Source organism: Nannospalax galili, unplaced genomic scaffold (assembly GCF_000622305.1).
Source record: "Nannospalax galili isolate Female #2095 unplaced genomic scaffold, S.galili_v1.0 scaffold160, whole genome shotgun sequence".
Classification (NCBI taxonomy): domain Eukaryota; kingdom Metazoa; phylum Chordata; class Mammalia; order Rodentia; family Spalacidae; genus Nannospalax; species Nannospalax galili.
In genome coordinates, this window is record NW_008346900.1 from 1,510,502 (window position 1) to 1,535,889 (window position 25,388).

A 25,388-nucleotide genomic window follows, 5' to 3' on the forward strand; every position below is an offset into this window, starting at 1 on the left:
TATGGTCTTTTTGAGACAGGGTCTCCCTGTAGCCCCAGCTGGCCTGGAACTCACTATGTAGACCAGGCCGGCCTTGAACTCAACAGAGATCCGCCTAACTCTGCCCTCCCAAGTGCTGGGACTAAAGGCATGCGCCACCACACCCAGCCTAAAAAAATATTTTTTAAAAAAATGAGCATGCGCACACACCGGAAAAGTAGGACAGGAACGGCAGCTGAGTGGGGAGGAGGCTGGGCAGGGCGGGGCAGAAATGGCTCTTTTTCCCTTTTGATGTGTCTGTTGCCTTTCTGAACCACACTGATTCATTTGCTTCCTTGAAATTGAGAGTTCAAATATAAAATATATGTTACCAGATGACTTTAGCCATCCATATCATTCGTACCTCCTATGAGCTGTAGGTGCGTTGCCTTCTGCATTTCAGGAGAGGGCATTCAGCATGGTGCCTTCCTGTGGTTGAACAGAAAGCCCATCACAAGTACAAACAGAACCAGGACCTCATCCTGGCCTCTGTTAGCAAAGCCATCGGGAAAGCTCTGGGGCCTGTTGGACTGTGGGGAGAACGTAAACTAACCAAGAGTGTCCAGGTGGCATCCACCCAGTACCTGTGTCCTCATGTAACTGGTCACTCCCAGCATAGAGGTCAGTCAGAAAGAAGGCAGTGACCTCCACAGGACATAAGTGTCCACTCCTGCCCTCGCTGGCACTGGCCGCTCAGGATGAGAGGGCCCTCGTCTCTCTGCTTCTGTGCATCCAACCTTCTGCCCTGTGGGATGCTGATAGTGCTTTAACATTTATTTGTTTATTTATCTTTATGTGTAATAGTGTTTTGCTTGCATGTGTGTAAGTGCACCCATGTCATGCAGTATCTGTGGAGGCCAGGAGAGGGCATCAGATCCCCCAGAACTGGAGTTACAGGTGGTTGTGAGCCACCATGTGGGTTCTGGGAACTGAACCTGGGTCCTCTGCAAAAGCAGCCAATGCTCTTAACCACTGAGCCATTTCGCCAACCCTAGGTTTTGTTTTTTGTTTTTTGTTTTTAATATTTTATTTGTTTTTTTATTTTATGTGTATGAGTGTATTGCCTACATGTATGTGAGTGCACCCGTGTCGTGCAATGCCACGGAGGTCAGAAGAGGGCTTCGGATTCCCCTGGAACTGGAGTTAAGGATGGTCCGCAGCTACCACGTGGGTGTTGGGAGTCAAACTCCGGTCCTCTGCAAGAGCAGTCAGCGCTCTTAACCATCAGCTTCTTTTTCTAGGGCAGGGTAACCACTGTAACCCAGGGTGGCCTAAACTCATGGTCTTCTGCCTCAGGCTCCGAAGTGCTGGGCTTATGGATGTGTGCCACCAGACCCAGCTCTATTTCCAGGCACTTTTAGGAATTCCTTTTCTTTTCAGGGGCATGCTCATGCATCCACGGGTATAGAGGGCAAAGGACAGATGCAGGAGTTGGTTCTTCCCTTTCAGAACTGTGTGGGCTTGTTCCTCGGTTAAACTTTGGGGATGCTTTCCCACTGTGTAATTCTGAGTCCAGGCAAATTGACAACCAAATTAAGGAGTGGGGGCGCACAGCAGTTCAGCGCACAGCAGTTCAGCGCACAGCAGTTCAGCGCACAGTTCTGTTGTCTGCCGTGTCTCAACTGTTACATTATGTGCTTCATGTTTCCATTTGCTTCTTATAAAACTATGAAATGTCACACAAGACTTGAGACGTTGTAGAAAAGAAAACATGACTGCAGGAGACTTGATGGAAGGATTCCTCAGCTACTGGCTCATCTTGTGGGTGACAGCGTGCCTCCTGCACCACCCAGAACTGAGACTGTGTCCCCTTCTTTCTGCAGGAAATTCCCAGTACAGTCAGCAGCAGGCTGGGTACCAGCAGGGCACGGCCCAGCAGCAGACATACTCCCAGCAGCAGTACCCCAACCAGCAGAGCTACGCAGGGCAGCAGCAAGGCTACGGTAAGAGGCCGGCATGCCTCCTCATGGACTCTCCCAGCAGCTGCTGTGGCTGCACACACTATACTGTCATTCAGGCAAATACACTGATTTCTAGAGAAGCTGGAGGGTTGGGTAGAGTTTCCACATACCCAGTACCCTGGCTCTCTGTGGCTAAGACCACCCAATATGTTGGTCACAGTAAGAAACCAGCATTGGCCCTCTGCTGGGAGCTAAACTTTATTCAGACATCATTAACTGTCTGCTACAATCTTTTTTGGGTCCCCCAACCCATCCAGGATCCCATATGACATTTACATGTCCTGCGTCGTTGGCTACTTCATTTCTGTGACCATTTTTGAGACCTTCTGATCTCAAGTGACCCGGACAGTTGTAGAGTGGACTGACTGGGTGGTCACTTTGCAGCACGTCCCTCAGTGAGGTTTGTTGGGATGCGACTGGGCCCTGAGTTTGGGAAGACAGAGAGGGGCCCTTCTCAGCATAGCTGTCCACGTGGCTCATCTGCAGGAAAGCTGGCCTTGCCCCTGGCCAAGATGGCGTTTGCCCTGTCTTCCTTCTGTTCTTTGGAATTGTTCCATTCAGTCCCACGCAGAGGACATTATATACATGGAAGTCTTCCGAGAGGAAAAGTTGGTCCCTATTCAGTCATTTGCTCATTTTAGCATGGGCTGATGGGCATTAACTTTGTATTATGATGTACTGATACTTTATTTTGTCTGGTTTTGGCTTCTGGGAGCACTTTCTTTGAGCTGGCTGAAGTGCTCTGTCATATTTGTTTTCTGCGTGTGTGTATGTGTGAGTGTGGTGCGTGCAAGTGTATGAGGTGTGTGCACACATGGAGCTTGAGGAGGACGTACCCTTCTCTGTCACCTCCACCGTGTCCCTTTGAGACAGGGTCTCTCACTGAACAAGGAGCAGGGTTACTCCAGTAACCCTCCCATCTCTGTCCCCCGCAGTGCTGGGGTTGGAGGCAGGCATGTGGCCACACCAAGCTTTTTGTGGGATCTGAACCTAGGTCCTATGCTTGCATAGCAAGCGTTCTTACCCGTGGAACCATCTCTGAGGTTCCATTTTAGGTTTTTGACCACATCTAGACTTCCTATACCATGATGCCTTCCCTGCCCTGTGTGAGGTGAGGGCTAAGAGTTCTCCTGGGAGCCTAGTTCCTCCTGTTAGAGAGAAGCCCCAGAAGGTAGGTTAGAGTGGGAGGTGGTAACACTCCAAGCTTGACTCTCCTGACCCAGCTGGAGATGGGCAGCGTGACTGTAGGGTTAGATGCACCCACCTTCATCCCCATCTGTTCACTTCCTAGGAAAGCCGATGTGAGACTGGGCCAGCAAGCCTGCCATGGGCTTGGCGGGACCTTCAGCAGATTGCTTTCAAGATCTGTAGGAGCCAGACAAGTAGACAGAGAGAACATAGGGTCCAGGGCAGGTGTCTAGCTTCAGTGAGAACAAGGCTTCAAGACCCACTCACCAAAAGATTAACAGGAACAGAAGTTCAGCCTCATTGAAACCAGGTCCAGATCTAGTCCCACATCTGCCCTGGTTCTCCAGCCTTGTCTTCCTGGCAGTTCCATGACGGAACCCTTGCCTACAGGTCTGTCTGTCCAAAGCTCTGAGCCACGGTAAGCTCTCCAGCAGCTTGAGTGAACCAAGACCCAGGGGCTGGTGAGCATACTTCATGCTGGGGGTTACAGGAGGGTCAGCACCTCACACTGTCACTTTGAGTCTGTGCTGCTCAATGTCAGAATGGGAGGTGACACTCATCGAGTGCGTGAATCATCACCAAACACCACCAGACCAGGTGGAGTGGATAAGTAGGCTTATTTGGTTGATGGATTGATTGATTGACTGTATTGGTGATTAAGCTCAAAGCCTTGCCCAATGCTAAATATTTAAACATACCCTCAACTACCAAGTCAGATACCCAATCTAAAACATTTCATACTAAGTGAAACATAAACTCACATGTGTTTGTCCTGGGGCTTTCCCAGCCAGAGCTGGGCTTTGCTCCTACAAACCCCAAGCCTAATCCCTTGTCCATGGCAGCTTTAACTCTTGGAGGAAGTGGGTCTGGCCCGTGAGCTCAGCTTTCGCAATCCCTGAGAATCACCTAAGAAGCTTTTGAAAAACTTGGTGCTGGCACTTCTTCCAGACCAACTGAACAGCATCTCCACTCTTTTTAAATATTTTATTTATTATTTTTATTTTATGTGTACGAGTGTATTGCCTGCATGTATGTGAGTGCACCCGTGTCGTGCAATGCCGCAGAGGTCAGAAGACGGCTTTGGATTCCCCTGGAACTGCAGTTAAGGACGGTTTGTAGCCGCCATGTGGGTGCTGGGAATTGAACCCAGGACCTCTGCAAGAGCAGTCAGTGCTCTAAACCACTGAGCCATCTCTCCAGCCCCCATCTCCACTCTTGACTGCACTACTCACAGGCAGTTCTGCTGGGGGAAAGGAAGAAACCAGTTAGTTTTACCTGAGCCAGAACTGGTAATTCCAGCACTCAGGAGACAGAAGCAGAAGGTTACAGATCCTGGGCTACATGGTGAGTTCAAGTCCAGCCTGGGTTATACAGCAAGACCATGTCTGCCGAAAAAAAAAAACAAAAAAAAACCTGTTCAACTTTTATGACTGTAATAAACAGCGTTTTAAAAATTATTAGATGGCGCTGCTTGGAGAGATAGCGCAGTCAGTAAAGTGCTTGCCATGCATGAGGATGTGTTCAGATATACCCAGGACGCACATAAAAGCCAGGCACAGTGCCACCCTTCTGCAACCGCAATATGGGGTAGAGGGACAGACACAGGTGGATCCTGGGCTTGCTGCCTAGCCAGTCGAGCCAGGCAGTGTACCAGGTTCAATGAGAGCCTGTTCTGACGCACAAGAAGATGAAGATCAACTGAGGAAGACACCTGATGACCTGACATCACCCTCTGGCACACACACACACACACACACACACACACACACACACACACAGTTACTAGGGGCTGGGAGTATGGTTCAATGGTAGAACACTAGCTTGTGATGACCTAGGTTCTAGCCCCAGCACCACAAAAAAGTAAATAAGCCAGCACTGCACCTCATCAGTTCTTTCCGAAGCCCCAGCCCACGTTTCACAGGAAACTTGACATTTCTTTTCGGCTTTCAGATTTCTCCATTCCGCTTGCATTTAAGGTCCTTTTTCACAGTGTCCACCATACCTGGCACGAGCTGATTCTGGGGCAGCCACTCACCTGCTTCTGGGAAGTGGCAGATCCATTGTGCTGGGCACAGGTCCTTGTTGCCCCAACCCAGTGGCGACACAATCCCAAGTCCTCACTGACTGGCAGGTCTGGTGAGCCGGTGTATGGCACTTACCTCCTGAAGAACAGGGATTGAGTGCCTGGAGACCCTCAGGACGAGCTGGCCCCTGCTGGTCTCATAGCTCCTGATGTTTTCACAGGCCCTGCCCAGGGAGCCCCGTCACAGTATTCGAGTTATCAGCAAGGTCAAGGCCAACAGTATGGAAGCTACAGAGCATCGCAGACGGGACCCTCTGCCCAGCAGCAGCGGCCTTACGGCTATGAGCAGGCAAGCTTTGTGGATGGTTCTGGAAGTGCTGTCTGCCCTGTGCTGAGTGAGGCATAGCAGGGATTTTTCTTATGAGTATCAACACAGTTTCCAGGGTGGTAGTGGTGTATAGCCACTGCAGGGCTAATTCCTAGGATGGTTTTGATGACACGGGTGCCTCTTTCCCAGAGGTCTGAACACAACGCCTCAGAAATTTATAGAAAGACAAATGGCATTCTAACTCAGTCATAGATCGAAATGGAGGTGATAACTACCCCTGCCTCCAGGGAGGACTGGCAGTGACATCCCAGGGATCAGCCTCCTTACTCCAGAACGTTCATGCAGCCTGTGGGCAGCTCAGGGTTAGCTGTCTGCCTCTGGGTTCTGGCCAAGGCAGTGGGAACAGGAGTCTGAGCGAGTGCCGAGCACCAGTGATCTGTTGTGTGGATTGTACATATATATACGGCTCCAGGCACTGCCAAGTGCCCCCTGGGTGCAGCTGGCCTGAGAGATGCATGGTGGACTTAGTGCTGAAGTGCTGCCTGCCCTGGGGCTTGTACTCAGGGTCTGTCTGGCCCTCTGCTTCACTGGTCTAGGTACAGCACCAGAGACCCATCAGACTGACTGCATAACCTTCAGCGGAACCCCCAGAAGCCCACCTAGCCAGTTGGGCGCCAAGGGGGGGATGGGGCAGGAAGTTAGCAGTCTTCCAGGCTACTCTTCCCTGGGCTGCAGTGTTCCATTCAGCCTCCTGCTCTGCACTCTGGACTTGGGCTCCAGTTCTCTTCTCAGGTTTTGTACTGACTGATTCTGTTACCCAGGTCACCCTGACTCCGTTTCCTTGAGTATGCTAAGGGGAGCTGGTATTGGCATCAGCCCTGCTGACCCATCAGTCACTCAGAGGCGCTCAGGGCAGAGGGGACAATGCCTTCCTGGCAGGACCAGTACAGTGTCTGGTTATGCACATGGCAGGGCTCCACCATCAGAGAACCCAGTGCATCACTGAGGGCATGATGCCCTCTGACCCGCCCCCTGACTTAGATCGCCAGGGTGAGGGATGGTAACTTGTGGACTGGAGAATTGTTTCCTCCCACCTCATGGATTCGGACGACTCTTTGCTTGCCCTTGTGCCTACCTCCTTCCACCTGGGGTCGAGGTGCTAACTGTAGAGGGAGACTGTTGCCCTTTGGTTGTGGACCCGCTCATTCAGGACTATGGAGGTGTAATCTGTGTCTTGATCTCTTTTAGGGCCAGTATGGAAATTACCAGCAATAAGGGACAAGCATTCTCATTGGAGCCCTTGTGGTAGTGTGTCCATCCGGAGATGGACAAGCTGGTGGCAGCTCTGATGAATCGTAACATGTTGGTTACCCTCTGCCCAGTGACATATCTGCATGTGAAGCGTGCTCATTTCATGCTGGGTATGATGCCGAGCGTGCGAGGCTGGCAGGAGACAGTGCTGCGATTGTGACGTATTTGGTGCTGTGCTGACACACTGGAAAGGTTACCCCTTTTGTCCCCTATCCCCTCTTTGATGTTCATATAGCTCTGGGGGTCATACTGTCATCGGATGTTCTGTGCCCACTGATGGACATAGTCTAAAAGACACCATGGTCCACGTATTCCCCTATCTGCCTCTTCTCATGCCATTGTTGCAATGTGGGTTGTAAATAACTGGCTCCCCGTAGATTGACACACACACAGCCCTGGGTGGCTGTTTTCTTCCTGTGCCTAGGTGGGGGTTGGGGCACCTTCTGTGTCTTAGGCCAGTCTCCGTTCCACTGTAATAGGAAAGCGTGCTTTATGCAGAGAGGCTGAGCGCTCTCCTGTGCAGAGCACCCCATTGCCTGTGTCTCTTCAGTGAGCCCCTAAAGCTGTGTGTCTTTGTATTAAAAAATGAAGAGGGCTCAGTGACTATTCCGAATAAATGTGTCCATGAGGGCAGTGTGCTATTAGCCTACCCCAAGGAGGGCAGCACACTGAAGAGCAAGGCCTGTTCACTACCAGCTGGGCCACAAGCAGTGGGACGGTGGCCCCTGTTTAGCTGGCGTCATGTCTAGGATTTCCATACGCCCGATTCTGAGCTCAGATACTGTAAGGCATTGCAAGGTGGCAAGCTTAACAGTCGGCAGGTGTTTATCTTGTGTTGTTTCTTCCGGGACCTCCTTGTGCGGGATGCCAAGCAAACGTTCCTTCTGTTTAGGGTTATCAGAAACCCACTTCCTGTTTTTAAAAGAACCCAAATAACTTGATGTTCTTTTAACTGTAAAGTAAAAGTTTCACATACTGAAATTTGAGTAACTTTTACGTTTGGATTTTGTGTAAACATTAAAGGCAGCTCTCTTAGAAAGGTGTGGTCAAAGGAAAAATACTGACGAACCAGCATGGAAATTTGACCACCATTTATTTGGCTAATAATTGTATTACTATGAATCTTTTTTTTTTTTAAAGTCTTCAGATAAATGTTGGGAGTTCCAACCACCACCAAGAAAATACAAAAAATATCCAATTGTCCAGTGCCTGGTATATCAGGCCTACTCAGCATGACCCTTTTCTTTTTTTCTTTTTTAGACTAGGTCTAATCCAGCCCAGACTGTCCTCAAACTTACTACATAGCTGTGGCTGACCTTGACTCCATGACCCTCCTTCCTTCACGTCCTAAGTACTAGAACTATAGGGGTGCCCCACAACACCTGGCTCTGGTGTTTTTAATTGATAAGTTTTATGTTTTCAAAACTAATTCTTTCATCTGTAATTCAATGCTTGTGGATTTACAAGGCACTTTTATGGTTTTTGTACAACTTAATCCTAACAGCCTTTGCTGGGAAATACAGAGCAAGTATCATTTCTACTTACAGATGAAGAATCAAGTCAGAGTAAAGGATTTGTCTCTGTTGGCTGCCGTCCTGTTCTAGGGCACCCTTCTCTGACCTACACAACAGATAACAAACGTGGGTATGAGTATTTATCCTGCAGGCACAGGGTTTAGGAGGCGAGGGCTGAGTATGTGACCATGTTAAGTTGACAGAGATGAAGAGCTCCTGATGGCTAAATGACAAAAGTATTAGCAGCTCCTTAGGGACTTGGCTCTCTTTTTGTTCTTTTTCTTTCAGGCTGTTTTTTTAGAACTAGGCTGTCTGCAAGCTCAGTTGAGGGCTGAAATTTCCTATTGAAAATGTCAAAACATTTTAAGTAACTGTGAAAATGGTTTTTATTCCTTGCCAATCTGGGAATATGCCTTTGTTGTATATGTGTGTGTATGTGTGTTTTAAGTGCTGTATTCATTTTTTGAAAGAAAAAGACACTTAAAAATTTATCGCCCCGAAATTTCAATCTGAAATGTCTTACATTAAGAATTTCTTGAATGTTGTGTATATATTTTTAAAAGCACTTTGTGAAATAGTTTGTACATTTATTTCCTAATTTATACATGATTTGGGTGTTAATATATTTAATGATTAATAACGATGTTTATTTAACGTTTTGTCTTGTCCATTTTTATGTAATACTGTGGGAAAAGTGATGCCAGCAATTCATTTTCATTGACTGTATTATAGCTTTTCTTTCGTAACATGAATGTTTGAAAAGTCCTAGGCTGAAACGAGTCGTTTGTGCAGGTGTGGTTGACTGCTTGGTTTTTTTTATGACTCCTACTGAAGGCCAGAAAAGATGCATCGGAATATTTGGAAACTGCTGCTCATCCTCCTGTTATTTCCCAACATCCACCCAGCACAGAGAACTTGAGAGGGGAGGCCGAGGTTTTCGGATGTGCTGACAACTGCCTGCTGGTGTGCAGACGCTCCTCCTGATCAGGGTTTGTGGTTGGAGGTCTCTGGGAACTTTGCATAACACAGTGAGGTGCTGGAGATGTCTGCAGAGGGGCAGAGCAGCACAGCTCAGACCTCTGAGGAAGCAGCCTTCTCTCTGCAATGGCAAGCCAGTTTTCACGTGTGGGCTTCAGTAACAAGCATCGTTAAGTTGTAAAAAAGGAAGACCTCCATTTCCATTAAAAAATTTTTTTAGCCATTACTTCGTTTCTGTTTACTGAACAGGTCTAACCCGTCTTATTTGTTGAAACACCTATTTTTAAAACACCCCCTTTTAGTTTTTCTTCTTTCTTTTTAATCTTTTTGAGACAGTGCCTCCCTGTAGCCCAGCTGTCCTGGAACTCACTATGTAGACCAGGCTGGCCTTGAACTCACAGAGATCCGCCTGCCTCGGCCTCCCGAGTGCTGGGACTACAGGGGTGCACCACCACGCCCGGCTGAGACGATTTGACTTAATCTTGTGCTTGTGACTATGTGGGTGTGCGAGCCGTGGTGCACGGGAGGGAGTCGGACAGCTGCTTGCTGGGGTGGGTCGTCTCCATCCACCCTGAGATCAGGGCCGTCAGGCTCGCAAACCGAGCACCTTCCCGGCCGAGCCGCTGGGCGTCCGGGACCGGGCTGCACTGTGCCCGGGTTCCAACGTGCAGTCGGCCCGCCTCCGCCTCCCGTGTGCTGGGATGACCCGCGTCCCTTCCCTGAGACCCGACCTCGGGGTGGCCCAGGCTGGGCCGGAGCTCGCGGACGCGCTTCCCAGGCCACCTACGCACGCCGGCGTGGGGGAGAGACGGCCCCTACTTCCGGACATGCGCTCTGGGGCTCTGCGCAGGCGCGCCCAGAGCACGCCCCGGAAGCCGGCAGGTAACCGGAAGTGGTAGCGACTGCGAGCCGGTGGGTGCGGGATGCGGGGCGCGCGGCTGGGTTGCAGGGGCCGGGTGCGCGGTCCTGGCGGGCGAGGCCGGGGCGGGCGGAAGCGGGGACCTGCATGTCCCTGCGCTCTTCCGGTCAGTGCGTCTTTGCCAGTGCGGGGCGCGGCTGGCCTGTTCCCCAGCACGTGGGAGGCAGAGACAGAGGAGCCAGGAGTTCGAGGCCAGCCTGGGCGACGTAGCGAGGCCATGTCGCAGAAACTAGTGACAGAAGCTCGTCCCCGCCGAGCTCTCCTGGAAAGGCTGCGTGGCGGGCCTCGGGGTGGGGACCTTAGGTTCAAGGACAGGGGATGCTGCCAGAGGAAGTGCCTGGGAGCATTCGATTAAAGTAGAGTAAGCCCGGCGTGGTGGTACACGCCTTTAATCCCTGCACTCGGGAGGCAGAGGCGGGCGGATATCTGTGAGTTCAACGCCAGCCTGGTCTACATAGAGAGTTCCTGGACAGGTGGACAGGTGGGGCTACAGGGACACCCTGTCTCAAAAAGACCCCCACACACACACACAAAAAAAAGAGAGTAGAGAAGCTAAACCAAGTGAGATGCCCAGGGGACTAGGGGAGGCTTTCCTGCTTGCCCCTGAGGCCTTCAGTCTAGGAAACTTTGGGGAGGGCGGCTGCTTTCCAGTTCCCACAGGCCCCGTGGGCAGGGTCCACATAGCTTTGTTGGACACATTTATTAAGTGAACAGCTTGTAATTATCTAAATAAAACAACGTGTACATTTATTGGATGTTTGATCACAAAATGTAGGTGATTAACTGTCACCATGTAGCGAAAGCAGCAATATCCATGTCCTGTAACAATGGAAACTTTAAGAACGTTAACATTAGCACTATGAATCAGCGAACAGCGTACACACCTTGGCATGATTTGCCTATGGAAGGAATAAATGGAAAAATTATGACTTAAACCCTGGGTTAAAAAAACTTATTAGACAGGGTTTTATGTATCCTGGGGGAGTGACTTGGAGTCACTTGCTATATAGCTAAGGATGACCTTCAATTTCTGATCCTCTATGTCACCTCCCAGGTTCTGAGAATACAGATTTCTGCCACCATACTTGGTTTATGTGTGCTAGGGAGCAAACCCAGGGCCTCCTGCATGCCCTGCAGGTACTACCAACTGAGTTAAATCCCCAGGGATGCTTTTTAAAAAATATTTTTTCTCAGGACTAGAGAGGTGGTTCAGAAGTTACGTTGCAGCAGCTGCTCTTACAGAGAACCTTGGGTTCAGTACACAGCACCCACATGGTGGCTCACAACTGTAACTCCAGTTCCAGGCAATCTGATGCCCTCTTCTGGACTCCATAGGCACTACATGCATGTGGTGCACATACATATGTGTAGGCAAACACACACACATAAATCTAAAAATTTTTATTTTTTATTTTCTTGGGCCTGATGTGGTGGCACATGCTTTTAATCCCAGCATTTGGGACACAGGCAGGCAGATCTCTCTTAAGACTGAGGCCAGCCAGGTCTCAGCCTGGTGTGTTCCAGGTCTGCTGGGGCTACAGGGAGACCCTGTCTCCAAAAAAAGTACTTTTTCTCAATCTAAATATTGTGGCACATATTTATAATCCTAGCATTGGGATGCTGATTTCCATGAGCTCTAGGGCAGCCTGTCTCAAGAAAATCAAAATGACAATGAAAGCCAAGTCTGGTGTTGCTGGGAATGGAACGCAGGGCCTTGCACATCTAGGCAAGTGTTCTACCACTAAGCTGCAGCCCCCGGGTCTGGTATTATAACGTTGACTGGTCTTCAAACCCAGATCTTGCTTCCCAAGTGCTGGGATTTCAGGTGTGCACCACCCACCCACTGCTAAGGAATACACTGTAAAATCAGTAGAGAAGCTTCCTGACAGTATTGTCTGTGGACCAATAGCTAGGAGCCCAGCGTTCTGTATAGTAGCAGTGATCTGACCATGTCCAGTGTAGAGCCCTTCCCACCATGACTCCATTTCCTACATTTGTCAAAGCCTTTGTTTAGTCTTAAAGCATCTGTTGTTAGACTCCAGACCCAGACTTTCTTCACTGGGCCCAGCAAAGGCTTGCTAGAAGGGAAATGGGCTCACTCGCCTGGGCTCCCTCTGTACAGGCCAGGTGCACAGTGCCCAGTAGGACTTTCTGAGGTGGTGGCAGGGTCCTGATCCATGTTACCCAAGGTGACCCATGTAGCCTGTGGCACTGAAAAACAGGCCTTAGACTTTATTTACTGTCACGTGTTTGAGTGTGTGCACCTAAGCAAGCCGGTGAAAAGGATGATGTGTCTATTGATGGTCTTATTCCCCACAGACAGGGTTTCTTACTGAAACTGGATCTCAGCTGGTGGCCAGCAAGCCTGTGATCTTTGTATCTCAGTCCCTGCAGCATGTGGGGGTTACAGGTGGCCACACCCAGCTTTTTACATGAATGCTGGGGTCTCAACTCACATCTTCATACTTAACACTAAGCCATATCCCCAGCCCCATTTTATATAATCTTAGCCTTGTCAACCCCAGGTGGCTAGTGGACATTGTATCAGACAGTGCAGGAACAGCCTTAGGAGGGAGAAAATTAGAGATTGAGCAATAATGGGAAAGCAGTGGAGTCCCTCCTGGTGAGGAGCCATGTCACTCAGTGTGTCTACATGCACACTGAAAGAGCAGAAAGAGGAAGCATGCCAGATTAGGCCCTGTGTGGAGTCAGGACGCAGGTGACTTTGCACTGATCCCCCTTCCTGTTCTTGACCTTCAGGCTTCACTCTACCAGTGCTGGGATGGCATAGATGACCGGATCCTGCAGGCTTAGCTGCAGGTGAATTCAGGTGAGGAGCCAGAGCTGTGAGTTGGGCTTTTTCCCCTAACCCCCCTGTACCCCCTCCTGCCACTCTTCCCCAAGAGATCAGGATGTTGGTGAATTACCTTCCCACTCTGCCTCAGTTTCCTCCTTTGTTTCAAATGTTTTATTTTTTGTTTTGTTTGTGTTTTTTTTGTCTTTTTTGAGACAGGGTCTCCTTGTAGCCCCAGCTGTCCTGGAACTCACTATGTAGACCAGGCTGGCCTCGAACTCACAGAGATCTGCCTGCCTCTGCCTCCCGAGTGCTGGGCTTAAAGGCATGCGCCACCACACCTGGCCTATTATTTTTATTTTATGTATATGAGTGTTATGCCTGCATGTAGGTAAGTGCACCCGTGTCGTGCAGTGCCTGCAGAGAACAGAGAGGCTGTCGGATCCCCTGGAACTGGAGTTATGGACAGTTGTTAGCTACCATGTGGGTGCTGGGATTCGAACCCGGGTCTTCTGTAAGGACAGTCAGTGTTCTTAACTGCTGAGCCATTTCTCTAGCCCAGTTTCCTCCTTTGTAAAATGGGGGTAATAAAAGGATTTTCTCATGCACATAAATCAAAAATGTTTTCTTCATAGATTTTTTTATTTTTATTTATTTTTTTAACTAGGATAGACTGTATTAATCCCTAGAAACCACTTTGAATTAACAGGATCTTGCAAAATAGTGCAGTTAGGGTCTGGAGTAGTTGGGTGGGCTGGTTGGCTGGTTTGGTTTCTTTTGTTTGGTACTTTGAAGCAAGGTCTCATGTATCTCAGGCTGCCTTAACACTCACTCTATAGCTGAGGTTGACTTTGAACTCCTGATTTTCCTACCTCTACCGCTCAAGTACATCACCAAGCCTGCTGCTGTGTGTGTGTGTAGACAGGGTCTCACTCTATACCCTGTAGTGACCTGGAACTCATTATGTAGGTCAGGCTGACCTTAAACTCTAGAAAATCCTCCTGCTCCAGCCTCCCAAGTGCTAGGATTACAGGCATGAGCTACCATTACCTGACTTGTGTTTGTTTTATGGGTTTTTTTTCTATTTTTATTTTATGTGTATGAATGTTTTGCCTACGTGTATATAAGTTCCTCACATCAGAAGAGGGTGTCAGATCCCCAGAACTGGAGTTATGGACGGTTGTTAGCCACCTTGTGGATGCTGGGAACTGAACCTGGGTCCTCTGAAAGAGTAACCAGTGGTCTTAACCACTGAACCATCTGTCCACTACCCATGGTCGTTGTTCACTCTGACTCCTTTTCATAAGTGGCACTATGTAAAACGGATTTAATTTCTGTTTGCTGCTGGAAGGTAGGAATACTCTTGATATTTTTGTTGTTTTGTGTTTTTTTGAGACAGGGTCTCCCTGTAGCCCCAGCTGGCCTGGAACTCACTATGTAGAACAGGCTGGCCTCCATTTCACAGAGATCCGCCTGCCTCTGCCTCCTAAGTGCTGGGATTAAAGGCGTGACCCACCAGGCCAGGCTTCCACTTGATTTTTTTTTTCCCCACTTGATATTTTAAATTAACCTTGTAGCCTGAAGCCTCACCCAGTTCACTTGTTAGTTCTGATCTTGGTTTGCAGATTTTCTGGGATTTTCTGTGCAATGAGCCCTCCTACAAGTAAGGGCAATTTTACCTCTTCCTTTTTTTTTTTTAATTGTGTGCCTGTATATGGGTATTTGAGTATGAATATGGGTGCTCGTGGAGGCCAGGATTGTTGAATTTCTCTGGAGCTGTGAGCCATCTGACATGGGTATTTGGAATTGAACCTGGGTCCTCTGCAAGAGCAGTACATGCTTTTAACCTCTGTACCATCTCTCTAGCCCCAACTCTTTTTTTTTTTTTTTTTTTTTTTTTTTTTTTTTTTTTTCTCAAAGACCTGTGTTTATAGGAGCGAGCACCTGCCTTTCTCTTGATCACAGGGACAGCACGTACTCTCTCTGTATTAAGTGTGACATTAGCTTAGCCCTTGCCTGTCACTTGCCCTGTACCAGGTGACATTCCTTTCCCTTCCTGTTTGTAGGGGCACTGATTTTCCTGATCTCAGCTGGGTGTTGAGAAGGTCCCAGAGTCTGCCAATATGCTAAGGCAAGCCAGCTGGGTTTTAATTGCAGAGGTGGCCCTGTGTTCACACAGCAGAGCCTGCTGGATGCTGGTCTGTGGTCCTTTGTGATGCCAGCATCTGCTGAACGGCATGTTCAGGGTCCTTTGCTTCTGTATTCCTGGCTTTTTTTTGTAAAAGTCAGGAGGTTTTAGTATTAGGTTGAATAGTGGTCCGATGTAAGATTAGGGTTATTTCTTGGTAGAATTTACAAGGAAAACAACTCAAATCTGGAGTTTGGGAATATTCTTTGCTAGCAAATATAATTTGGGGGCTGTTTGTTCTTGTGTTTGACTCCTTCACGATACATCCGTTTGACACAAGGTGTTGATTCAGAGTACTACACATGAAGTACATGGGGGTCCCTTTGCCACTCTGTAAACCTACAGTCATTCTAAAGTAAATTTACTGTAGAAAACATTGACAGCTAGAACTAGGAGTGTAGTGATAGAACAGTTGCATAGCTTTGTGAGGCCCTGGGGGGTGGGGCACATTTCATGGGAGAGAAAGCAAGAGGAGGGTGTCACCAAGGAGTGGTGAACCAGCATGTGGAGGAGGAAGTTTGCCATGGCATTAGGCTGGGTGCTGGGCACATAAAGAAATGCAGTAAGGCCCGGTTTGGTAGTCCATGTCCTAATCCCAGCACTCAGGAGGCAGAGGCAGGCAGGTCTGTGAGATTAAGGGCAGCATGATCTACATAGTGAATTCCGGGCCAGATGGAACTACAGGGAGACCCCATCTCCAGAAAAAGAGGGACGGGAACTGGGGCTGGAGAGATGGCTCAGTGGTTAAGAACACTGGTTGTTCTTGCAGAAGACCTGGGTTCGAATCCCAGCACCCACATGACAGTTAACAACTGTCCAGAACACCAGTCCCAGGGGATCCAACAGCCTCTTCTGACCTCTTTGGCTTTTCACGACATGGGTGCACTTACCTACATGCAGGCAATACACGCATACACATAAAATAAAAATAATAAAGTTTTTTTTTTTTTTTTTTTTTAAGGGACTAGATAGCTCAGCAGTTAGGAGGGCTGGCTGCTCTTGCAGAGGACTCGGGTCCAGTTACCAGGACCCACATGACAGATAACAACTGTCCATAACTCCAGTTCCATGGGATCCAGCGCCCTCTTCTGACCTTTATGGGCACGACATGGTGCACTTACGTACATGTAGGTAATATACACATAAAATAAAAATAATAGAAAAAATTTTAATGCAGTAAGGATAGGGTAAAGGGAGCTTAGGAAGCTCGGGCTCTTGCCATTGAGAGCAGAGCCACAAAGACAGAAGGGGCGTTTGAGTGGTGCTGTAGTGCTTAGTTGTATATATCCATATGAACTTGGGTTTCCGGCAGGTGTGGTGTGTGTATGATACAGACTGACAGGTGTCGACCTCCCTGGAGATGTAAGCATGGATGCCCATACACTGCCACCAGAACTCTGGGGCAGGAGTGAGCACACACAGCATCCAGATATGTGCCTAGGGCTCCTAGAGGTGAGGCTGTCTGTAGGGCTGGGCTGGAGGAAGACATTGCTGGGGCCCCTGTGGATGTGGATAGGTGCTGAGACCCACAGCACAGGCCAGGAGGACATGAAACCACGGGATGGGCTTCTGCTGGCCAAGTAGCACCAGTCACAGTCTGCAAACAAATGGAGGTGGCAGTGCAGCAGGAACTGACCTGGGAGGCCGTGTGTGCGTAAAATGTATAAACTGGCTTGTCAGGGAGCAGAGTGCCCACATGGGTTCAGGGCGCTGTGCTACTAGATCCCTGTGAAGTAACCAGGCAGACAGGCCCCTGCACAGGAGTGGCCCTCCCTGTGGAGCCAGAGGACAGCCCAGCTTTCCTGAGGCCTAATGGTTTCTTAGGCATGTCATCATGTGGGCACAACTGTTTCTGACTCTCCCTAGCCACTTACCCTGCCGGAGAGTGGGTGAGAAAGAAGTTCAGGCTTCAACTCTGGCCAGGCTTTGTGGAGACCAGCCGCCTGCTCCCCTTCCCCCATGTTGTCCAGGAGCCAAGCTTACCTCATTAGAGCAAAAGTCTCTTGTCACTTGGGCTCAGTGGCTCTGGGTCAGATGCTCCATCTCTCTCATCTCAGGAAATTAGAAAGATGGCGCTCTGAGAGGAACAGAGGCCGAGACCACATAGATATCACTCACTGTGTTCACAGTAGGACAGGAGCTGCCATGCACCCATGTGGGTCGGCCCGTCCTCGCTTGGTCTGTGTACTTTCAGGGGAGGAGACTGAGGTAGCAGGTGTGTGACCCTCCCTGTGTCACCCCAGGAATGAAGCTGAGGTGGGCATTATCTGCCCTGGGTACACAGGTGTCATGGTATAGTTTTCTCATACTCCACTGTGATATTTTGAGCTGCACAGATAATATACTCTAACATTTAAGCAAATGGCTGTTTTTATTTTGGAGAAATTCTGATTTGTGGTTTAGATTTTCTCTTTTAATAATCTCACTGAGCAGTTACCTTATATTCCCTAGGGAGGTACACTCAATGTTGTGGGAGATTTAATGACATGGGTCCTCCCCATGTGCAGATAAGCATGTGGTGCCAGAAGCCTCCGTGCGCACCGGGATTGAGCCAGTCAGTTCATTTTCTCTGGCTCACTTCGGGATTCTTGCTGTGTGCCAGGCTCCAGCTCCAGCTTGATGTTCAGGTGTCTTACTGTGCTCATCTGACTCCTGTTAGGGTCATGATACCTGCCAGGCCTCTTCCCGAAAGATCTTGCACTGTGTTGAAAAGCTTGATGAAGTGGGCTCCATCCACATGGACTGGCCTTGAGCCTGGCCGGCTCCTTCCACTACAAGGATCATCCAGACTGCTGTCAGTGGGCTGTGCAGACCACACCAAGCACCAGGAACCCTCTGGAAAAAAGCCACTGTCAGAGAAAAAACTGGTGAGTGTCAGCCTGGGGAGGGCAACCCCTCTTTATCTACTGTGGCTTGCCCTGATAATGCTGAGGGCCACTCGGCGGCCTTGAATGCGGCCTGTGTGCCAAAGACTTACAAGCAGCACAGCAGCCCAGGGAGGGGCTGAGGGCAGATGGGGGTCAGGGCTGCTTGGGCAAGTTAGACAGGGGCTCAAACACTAAACTACATCCCAGCCCTAAAAAAAAAAAGTATGTTTTTAGAGAGAGGGACCCATATTACCCAGATGCCCCTTAGGCTCTCTACAGAGCTGAAGATGGTCTTAAACTCCAGATCCTCCTGCCTCTGCCTCCCGAGTGCTAGGATTAAAGGTGTGTGCCACCATGCCCGCTGTATTTCTTTCTTTAATTTGTTTGAGGTTTTTTTTGAATGTGCATGCATAATTCTGTTTAGAATCTGGAGGCTAGATCTTTTAAGTTTTAAGTTCTTTAAAGCTTACAATGAGGTTTTTTGTTTGTTTTTTAAATTTGTATGAGCGTATGCATGTGACGTTCACATGTATAGAAGCCAGAGGAGGACCTCGGGTGTCCCCCTCAGGACTGCTGTCCACCTCCATTATGGGTTCTCATTGGCCTGGAGCTCATCCGTTGGGCTAGACTGACTAGCTGGTGAGCCCTTGGCTCTGCTTCCCTAGCACTGGGATTCCAGGTACATGCCACCACACCCAGCATGTTTACATGGGTTCTGGTGATCAGGTTCACATGTTTGTAAGGCAAGTACATACTGGTATTGATCTCCCTAGCCCTTACAGTAAATATTTTGCCAGATCCTTCTATTTGTTTTATTTCATTCACTTATTTTGGAGAGCAGGACTATCTCCCTGTAGCCCTGACTAGCCTGAAACTCACTATATAAACTCACTTTATAGACAGGCTGGACTCAATCTCACAGTCTGCCTCTGCCTCCCAAGTGCTGAAATTAAAGGTGTGCACCACCATGCCTAGCCTCAGAACCTTTTATTTAAAACATGATGGGGGGGCTGGAGAGATGGCTCAGTGGTTAAGAGCACTGACCACTCTTGCAGAGGACCTGGGTTCCATTCCCAGCGCCCACATGGCAGCTATGAACCGTTCTTAACTCCAGTTCCAGGGGAATCTGAAGCCCTCTTCTGACCTCCGCACAGTATTGCATGACACGGGTGCACTCACATGCATGCAGACAATACACTCGTACACATGAAATAAAAATGATAAATAAAATATTAAAAAAAAAAAAAAAACAATGATGGGGGCTGGAGAGACGGCTTAGCACTGGCTGCTCTTACAGAGGACCTGGTTCCCATCACCCATGTGGCCGTGGCAGCTAACAGCCATTGGTAACTCCAGTTCCAGGGAATCTGATACCCCCTTCTGGCCTCAGCAAGTACCGTATATGTGGGTGTACTTACAGACATGCAGGCAAAGCACTCACACACATACTTTTTTTAAGGGGCTGAAGAGATGGCTCAGCATTTAAGAGCACTGACTACTCTTGCAGGGGATCCAGGTTCGATTCCCAGCACCCACATGGCAGATAACAACCACCCATAACTCCAGTTCTAGGGAATCTGATGACCCCTTTTGACCTCCATGGGCATTGCACAACATGAGTGCGCGTACATACATGCAGGCAATATACATACACATAAAAATAATAAGCTAGGCATGGCGGCACACGCCTTTAATCTCAGCACTCAGGAGGCTGAGGCAGGTGGACCTCTGTGAGTTCAAGGCCAGCCTGGTCTACATAGTGAGTTCTAGGACAGCTGGGGCTACAGGGAGACCCTGCTTCAAAAAGACGAAAAAAATAAAAAAAATAAACATGGTAGTCTTTGATGAAACTCAGGAAGTTACACATGGGGGTTAGAGAGATGCTCAGTGGTTAAGAGCACTGGCTGCTCTTGCAGAGGACCTGGGTTCGACTCCAATTCCAAGGAGTCCAACCTCCTTTCCTGGCCTTCACAGGCATTGTGTGACACAGGTGCACTTGCATACATGCAGGCAAAACTCATAGGTACAAAATTAAATAAATTAATTAAAAGTCTAACAAAAGTTCTACATTAGGACGCCCTCCGTGGAGGGACTTCAGACAAGCAGCTGAGGAAAAGTAGCACTTCTCACAAAGAAGAATTTTGGTGGCCAGGCTATGGACCACCACGGTGCCAAGGCTTCCTTGAGGCTCGCCCCTCCTGGCAGCCCACACTTGAGCTGAGTCTCTCCTGACAGTTGATAGGCCCCCACAGCCGCCCCCTCAAGCTCTCCCCTGTGAGGTGGATTCCCATGGTGTTGGCGCATAGCAAAATCAAATCGTTTCTGAAATAGAGTTGACAGTTTTCCGTGTGGTGCTGCCAAGGAACCCTAGAACATCTGCTTCGGGGACTTTTGTTTATTTTTGTGGTTCTAGTGGTCAAATCCAGAGCCTTACCTGTGGTGAGTGCCTCCTCTACCACCACCTGCTGGATGTCCTTTTTCCTTAAAAACAATCCTGTGCTGGGGATCGAGCTCAGTGGTAGAGTGTGTTAAAGCCCTGATCCTGGGTTCAGCCTCTGGAACTTACCCCCTCCCCCCAAAAAGTCCATTTACAGTCTTTTTAGATGGAAATACTGGAATGCAGATACCAGGTCCTGGTGAGAGTTGTGGGTGGTCACCAGGCAGGGCTGTGGCAGAGGCCTATAGAAAGCTGGTGTCTGTGAGTACCAGTAAGGGCAGTGCCTATGGCCCTAGGAGCTGCATTTGAAGGAGGAGCTAATGTGCACTAAATGTTAACACAGCCAGGCATGATGGCACTATACCTGTGATCCCACACTCCAGAGGCTCACAGCTGGAGGCCATCCTAGGCTACATTATAGATCCTGTCTCAAAAAAATTTATATAAATACATGTATATTATTTATATATGTGTGTGTGTCTGTCTGTGTATGTACCCTGGTTCCTAGCTGGTTAATTCTTATTCTTTCACTCTGTACCTGCCTCCTAAAGGGGCCTGAAGAGAACCCTCCTGAGAAGGTTCTGCCTGCCTCTGCATCCCATATGTAAGCCTTGTGTTATACCCTGGAAAGCTGTCTCTCATAGCTCAAGCCTAGGCATTGTTGAAGGACTCTACTTCATTCCACCCTAAGGAGCTCCCACTTGCCGTGAGTGAAGACAGGCCTGGGTTTCAGTAATGCAGCTCTGTTTGAAAGGAGCTGGAAGGACGCTTTGTTCAGGGAACATTTCCTAAACACGCTGTGCTCTCCAGGTCAGAACTGCCGAGTTCCCTTTTGAAGTGTGCATTCCACACCAGCCAGCCATCGTGTCTGCAGTGTTCACTCCAACCTGCCAGTGCTGGCGACCTGGGAGCCGGGCTTTACCTGTGGATTTTAGGAAAGAGCATCACTGGCTTCTGATTTTGATAGGCAAGAGAGGTGTGTACCAAGTAGGTGCTTGGTCTCCTCAAAGGGTTTCAGAGGGTTGCTAACACCCTAGGGTACCTTGTGTTTTCTGTAGAAAAGGCACTTTGTGGACCACCGGAGAGTGCTGGTTCGTGGAGGAAATGGAGGGTCCGGCATGAGCTGCTTCCACAGTGAACCTCGCAAGGAGTTCGGAGGCCCTGATGGTGGTGATGGAGGCAATGGCGGCCATGTCATCCTGAGAGGCACGTGCCCTGGGAGCCGCTGAGGGGGAGCCAGCTGTACACAGTGGTGGAGGTTCCACCTCCTTATCCTGATATGTGTTGTCTTGCAGCTTTGATGTGTAGATAACATTTTTATGAATTGTGGCTGTTCATCAGCAGTGCACTAAAAGCGGCTTTGGGTGTCAGCTCTGCTCTTTCACATCAGAAACACAGAGACAGTTTCCTATCAGGAGCCTCTGATAACACATGTCACAGGGTCAGAAAGTGCATCAGCGGGCCAGGGAGTGTTGAGCACACACTCAGCAAAAATGCTCAGGGAGGGGGCGCAGGCTTCTTCACAGTGTAATGAAGTAGCTGTTTATTTCATTGATGGCATCGTGAGGACTCCAGGTTTTCCTGAAATGTCACTGTTTTCTGAAGGAAAGTAAGAACTTCACTTTCTTCAGTCCTGTTCTGCTGTGCGTGGTAATACATTCCTGTGATCCCAGCACTCCGAAGGTAGGCGCAGGGGACTGTTACAAGCTTAAGCTGATTCTAATTTCCAAGCCAGCCAGAGTTACAGAGACCTCTATCTCAAAAAAGTCATGTTCTGTTCAGGTTAGGGTAGCGAGAGAGCGTGCTCCCTCTGGCCTTGAGCACACCCGGCGGGGGCGAGCCTGAAGAGCGAGAGGCTGCTGGTCTCCTCACAGCCCAGTCGGCCCCATGTGGACAAGGGGCCATGAGTCCAGGTAACAGCTCTGTCTTGATGCAAAGGAACATGAGGCTCTTGCTCTTGCTCTAGCTGACCAGCAAATCAAGTCCCTGTCCTCCGTCCTGTCCCAGTATCGGGGTTTCAGTGGAGAAGATGGCAGCAGAAAGAACTGCTCTGGCCGAGGTGGCGCCGTCCTCTATGTCCAGGTAAGCTGAGGGCACTGCAGGCAGCTGTTCTTTGGTTGTCAAGTCACCAAGTCTGTGGGTGATGAGAGGCACTTGGCTAGGAACAGCGGGCAAGAGAGGTCGTCTCTGAAGTCACGGTCCCATGAGAGCCCCTTTGTCCTGGTATGGTGCCATGTGCTTCTGACCAGGAGGGTCCAGAAGAATTAGGCTGAGGATGGACCCCAAAGCATGCCCTCCTCCCATCCGAGCTCAAGCTGCGTGCCCGCATGGGGCTGCTGCTCTCGGGCTGTTTTCCTGCTGCTTCTGTTGTCTCTGATGGTACAGAAATACTTCAAAAAGGCCGCTTATGCAGCTGGGTGTTTGTTTTGTGAGAGAGCCTCACTCTACCTCAGGCTGGCCTTGAGCTTGCGATCCTCCGGCCTCAGCCTTCTGAGGACTAGGAGTGCAGGCAGATGCTGCTGTGCCAGCCCCATGAAATCTGAGGGGTGGGGCCTTTTCTTTGTTCTGAGGACTGAGGGGAGAGGTCAGCAGTGTTCTACCCTACCTTTTCCTAGTCGTAGACTAGAACCCCACAGTGGTGCTGCTTTTCAGGTCCCTGTGGGCACCTTGGTGAAGGAAGGAGGTGAGATTGTTGCTGACCTGTCCCACCCTGGTGACGAATATGTTGCTGCACTGGGGGGTGCTGGAGGAAAAGGCAACCGCTTTTTCTTGGCCAATGACAACCGTGCCCCAATAACATGTACCCCTGGACAGCCAGGTCAGGAGCGTGTTCTCTATCTAGAGCTCAAGACGGTGGCCCACGCTGGGATGGTAGGTCCCTGACAGTGGCCCCATGCTGGGGTGATGGGTCCCTAACGGTGGTCCACCCTGGGGTGGTGGGTCCCTGGTGGTGGCCCCATGCTGGGGTGGTGGGTCCCTGACGGTGGCCCATGCTGGGGTGCCCATGCTGGGGTGGTGGGTCCCTGACAGTGGCCCAGGAGAGAAGGGCAGCTTTCATTTATTCTCCCTTGCATGTGCTGCTGGCCAGTGTCTGCCTACACAGTCACCTACCCCATCCCAGGCCCCTGTTCCTGTCAGCTGTGGTGGCAGTGACAAGGTCCCTCCATGAGGTCACACAGCACCTTTGCTTTTCTTTCCAGGTTGGCTTTCCCAATGCTGGGAAGTCCTCGCTCCTCCGAGCCATTTCAAATGCAAAGCCCACTGTGGCTTCCTACCCGTTCACCACCTTGAAGCCCCATGTGGGGATCGTTCCCTATGCTGGTCACCAGCAGTTAGCAGGTAGAGCCTCCAGCACCGCCAGAGGTGGGGCTTAATGATACAGTGATTCAGGAGAGTAATTACATAACCCTGGTTTAGCTTCCTATGTAAAATGTTACATTGTTTTTCCTGATTGAAACAATTTTAATGAACCTGTTCTCTGTCGAAATGAGCCCCTCCTCTCCCAGCCCAGAATCCGATAGCTTCAGTTTAGAAATGGAATCTTGAGTTTGGAGCCTGAGGAGAGGGTTTCCTCTCGCTGCCTTCGCTGTCTCCTGTGGCACTCGGCAGCGCCAGTCATGCAGACAGCGTGTGATTTAAAAAGCTTTCCCTGTACCGTTTTGAGAGAGGAAAACTTTTTTCCAGAAGATAATGTACCCATTAAAAATAGTAAGCCTGCTGGTAAGGTTATTTGTATAGCACTTTATATCTGCAAAGTGCGCTATAATGATTTTTATCAGTAATCAAATTATTCATAGAGTGCAAGGAGCCATTTTCCCCTTTTCTGAATTATGTTTGAAGCCAGAGAGACAGGCATGTGTTAAATATTTCTCATTAGATTGATCCGCGTGCCTGGCACCCAAATATTCAGAGCATGTTGCAAACCTGAAAGCTGAGGTGCCTCAGTGTCACTTGGTCTGCTGAGTCACCTGGAGGCGGATGAAGGGCTTCAGTCTCGGGTGTTCCTTGAAAGGAAAGTTGTAGAACATGAGCTCTGGCCCAGAAGGGGTCTCCAGGTCTCCCCTCCCATCCCCAAGGTTGAAAGGCACATGGGGCAGCCCAAGCATGACCTTGACTCTGAGTTCTGTCTCCTGCAGTGGCGGACATCCCGGGCATCATCCGAGGCGCACACCAGAACAAGGGCCTGGGGCTCGGCTTCCTCAGGCACATCGAGCGCTGCCGCTTCCTCCTGTTCGTGGTGGATCTTTCCCTGCCCGAGCCATGGACTCAGGTTGATGATTTAAAATATGAGCTGGAGAAGTATGAAGAAGGCCTGTCCGAGCGAGCCCATGTGATTGTTGCCAATAAGTTGGATCTCCCGCAGGCCAGAGCCCACCTGCCCCAGCTCCAGGCCCGCCTGGGACTGGCGGAGGTCATCGCCTTGTCAGCACTGACAGGGGAGAACTTAGAGCAGCTGCTGCTTCGTCTGAAGGTGCTGCATGATTCCTATGTGGAGGCTGAGCTAGGGCAGGGCCGGCAGCCTTTCAGCTGGTAGCACTCAGCGGCAGCTTGCCCCAGGGTCTGTGGGGTGGGGTGGGCCAGGGGCCACCAAAGACAAAAGCAAACCTCGTTGTAAAATGTGGGCAGCTTTGAACACTGAGAGAAAGTGCTTGTAAATATTTGAGTGTCAGTGTCTCTGTTTTCCCACCAAATTGGGGCTCCCCACTAAGGTGCCCCCCCACCCTCTAGCCTAGAAGGATGGAATATTCTGTGCCACCTGACACACCCAAACTGCTCTCCAGGCTCAGCATACCTGTTGCCCTTGCTGACTGGTTTGCTGAGGTTGACTCATTTGTGCTAATTAACACCTCATTAGTAGGAGG

The 25,388-nt window shown here is 49.7% G+C and overlaps 2 protein-coding genes across 6 annotated transcripts in view; both read left to right on the plus strand.

Annotated features, from left to right (window-relative positions):
• Ss18l1 (SS18L1 subunit of BAF chromatin remodeling complex) overlaps positions 1-9,511 on the plus strand; it is a 32,850-nt gene extending 23,339 nt beyond the window's left edge. For both annotated transcript variants that reach the window (XM_029568445.1, XM_008843231.3), the window contains exons 9-11: positions 1,842-1,961; positions 5,412-5,539; positions 6,767-9,511. In XM_029568445.1, coding sequence (XP_029424305.1) covers positions 1,842-1,961; positions 5,412-5,539; positions 6,767-6,793 — 275 coding nt within the window. In that variant the 3' untranslated portion in view covers positions 6,794-9,511. The remainder of the gene's footprint in view (positions 1-1,841; positions 1,962-5,411; positions 5,540-6,766) is intronic.
• A 647-nt stretch (positions 9,512-10,158) lies between these two features.
• Positions 10,159-25,184, plus strand: Mtg2 (mitochondrial ribosome associated GTPase 2). 4 transcript variants are annotated; one of them, XM_008843233.2, is made up of 8 exons: positions 10,159-10,233; positions 13,001-13,070; positions 17,882-18,089; positions 21,585-21,732; positions 22,493-22,608; positions 23,179-23,397; positions 23,727-23,865; positions 24,663-25,184. In XM_008843233.2, the coding sequence occupies exons 3-8, from the start codon at positions 17,886-17,888 to the stop codon at positions 25,058-25,060; spliced, it is 1,224 nt and encodes a 407-aa protein (XP_008841455.1). In that variant the 5' UTR covers positions 10,159-10,233; positions 13,001-13,070; positions 17,882-17,885; the 3' UTR covers positions 25,061-25,184. The 4 variants fall into 4 exon arrangements, with proteins under 4 accessions (XP_008841455.1, XP_008841456.1, XP_029424313.1 ...); XM_029568453.1 differs by lacking the exon at positions 10,159-10,233 and adding an exon at positions 10,326-10,346; XM_008843234.2 differs by lacking the exon at positions 13,001-13,070 and having other exon boundaries at positions 10,206-10,233.
• The last annotated feature ends 204 nt before the right edge of the window (positions 25,185-25,388 follow it).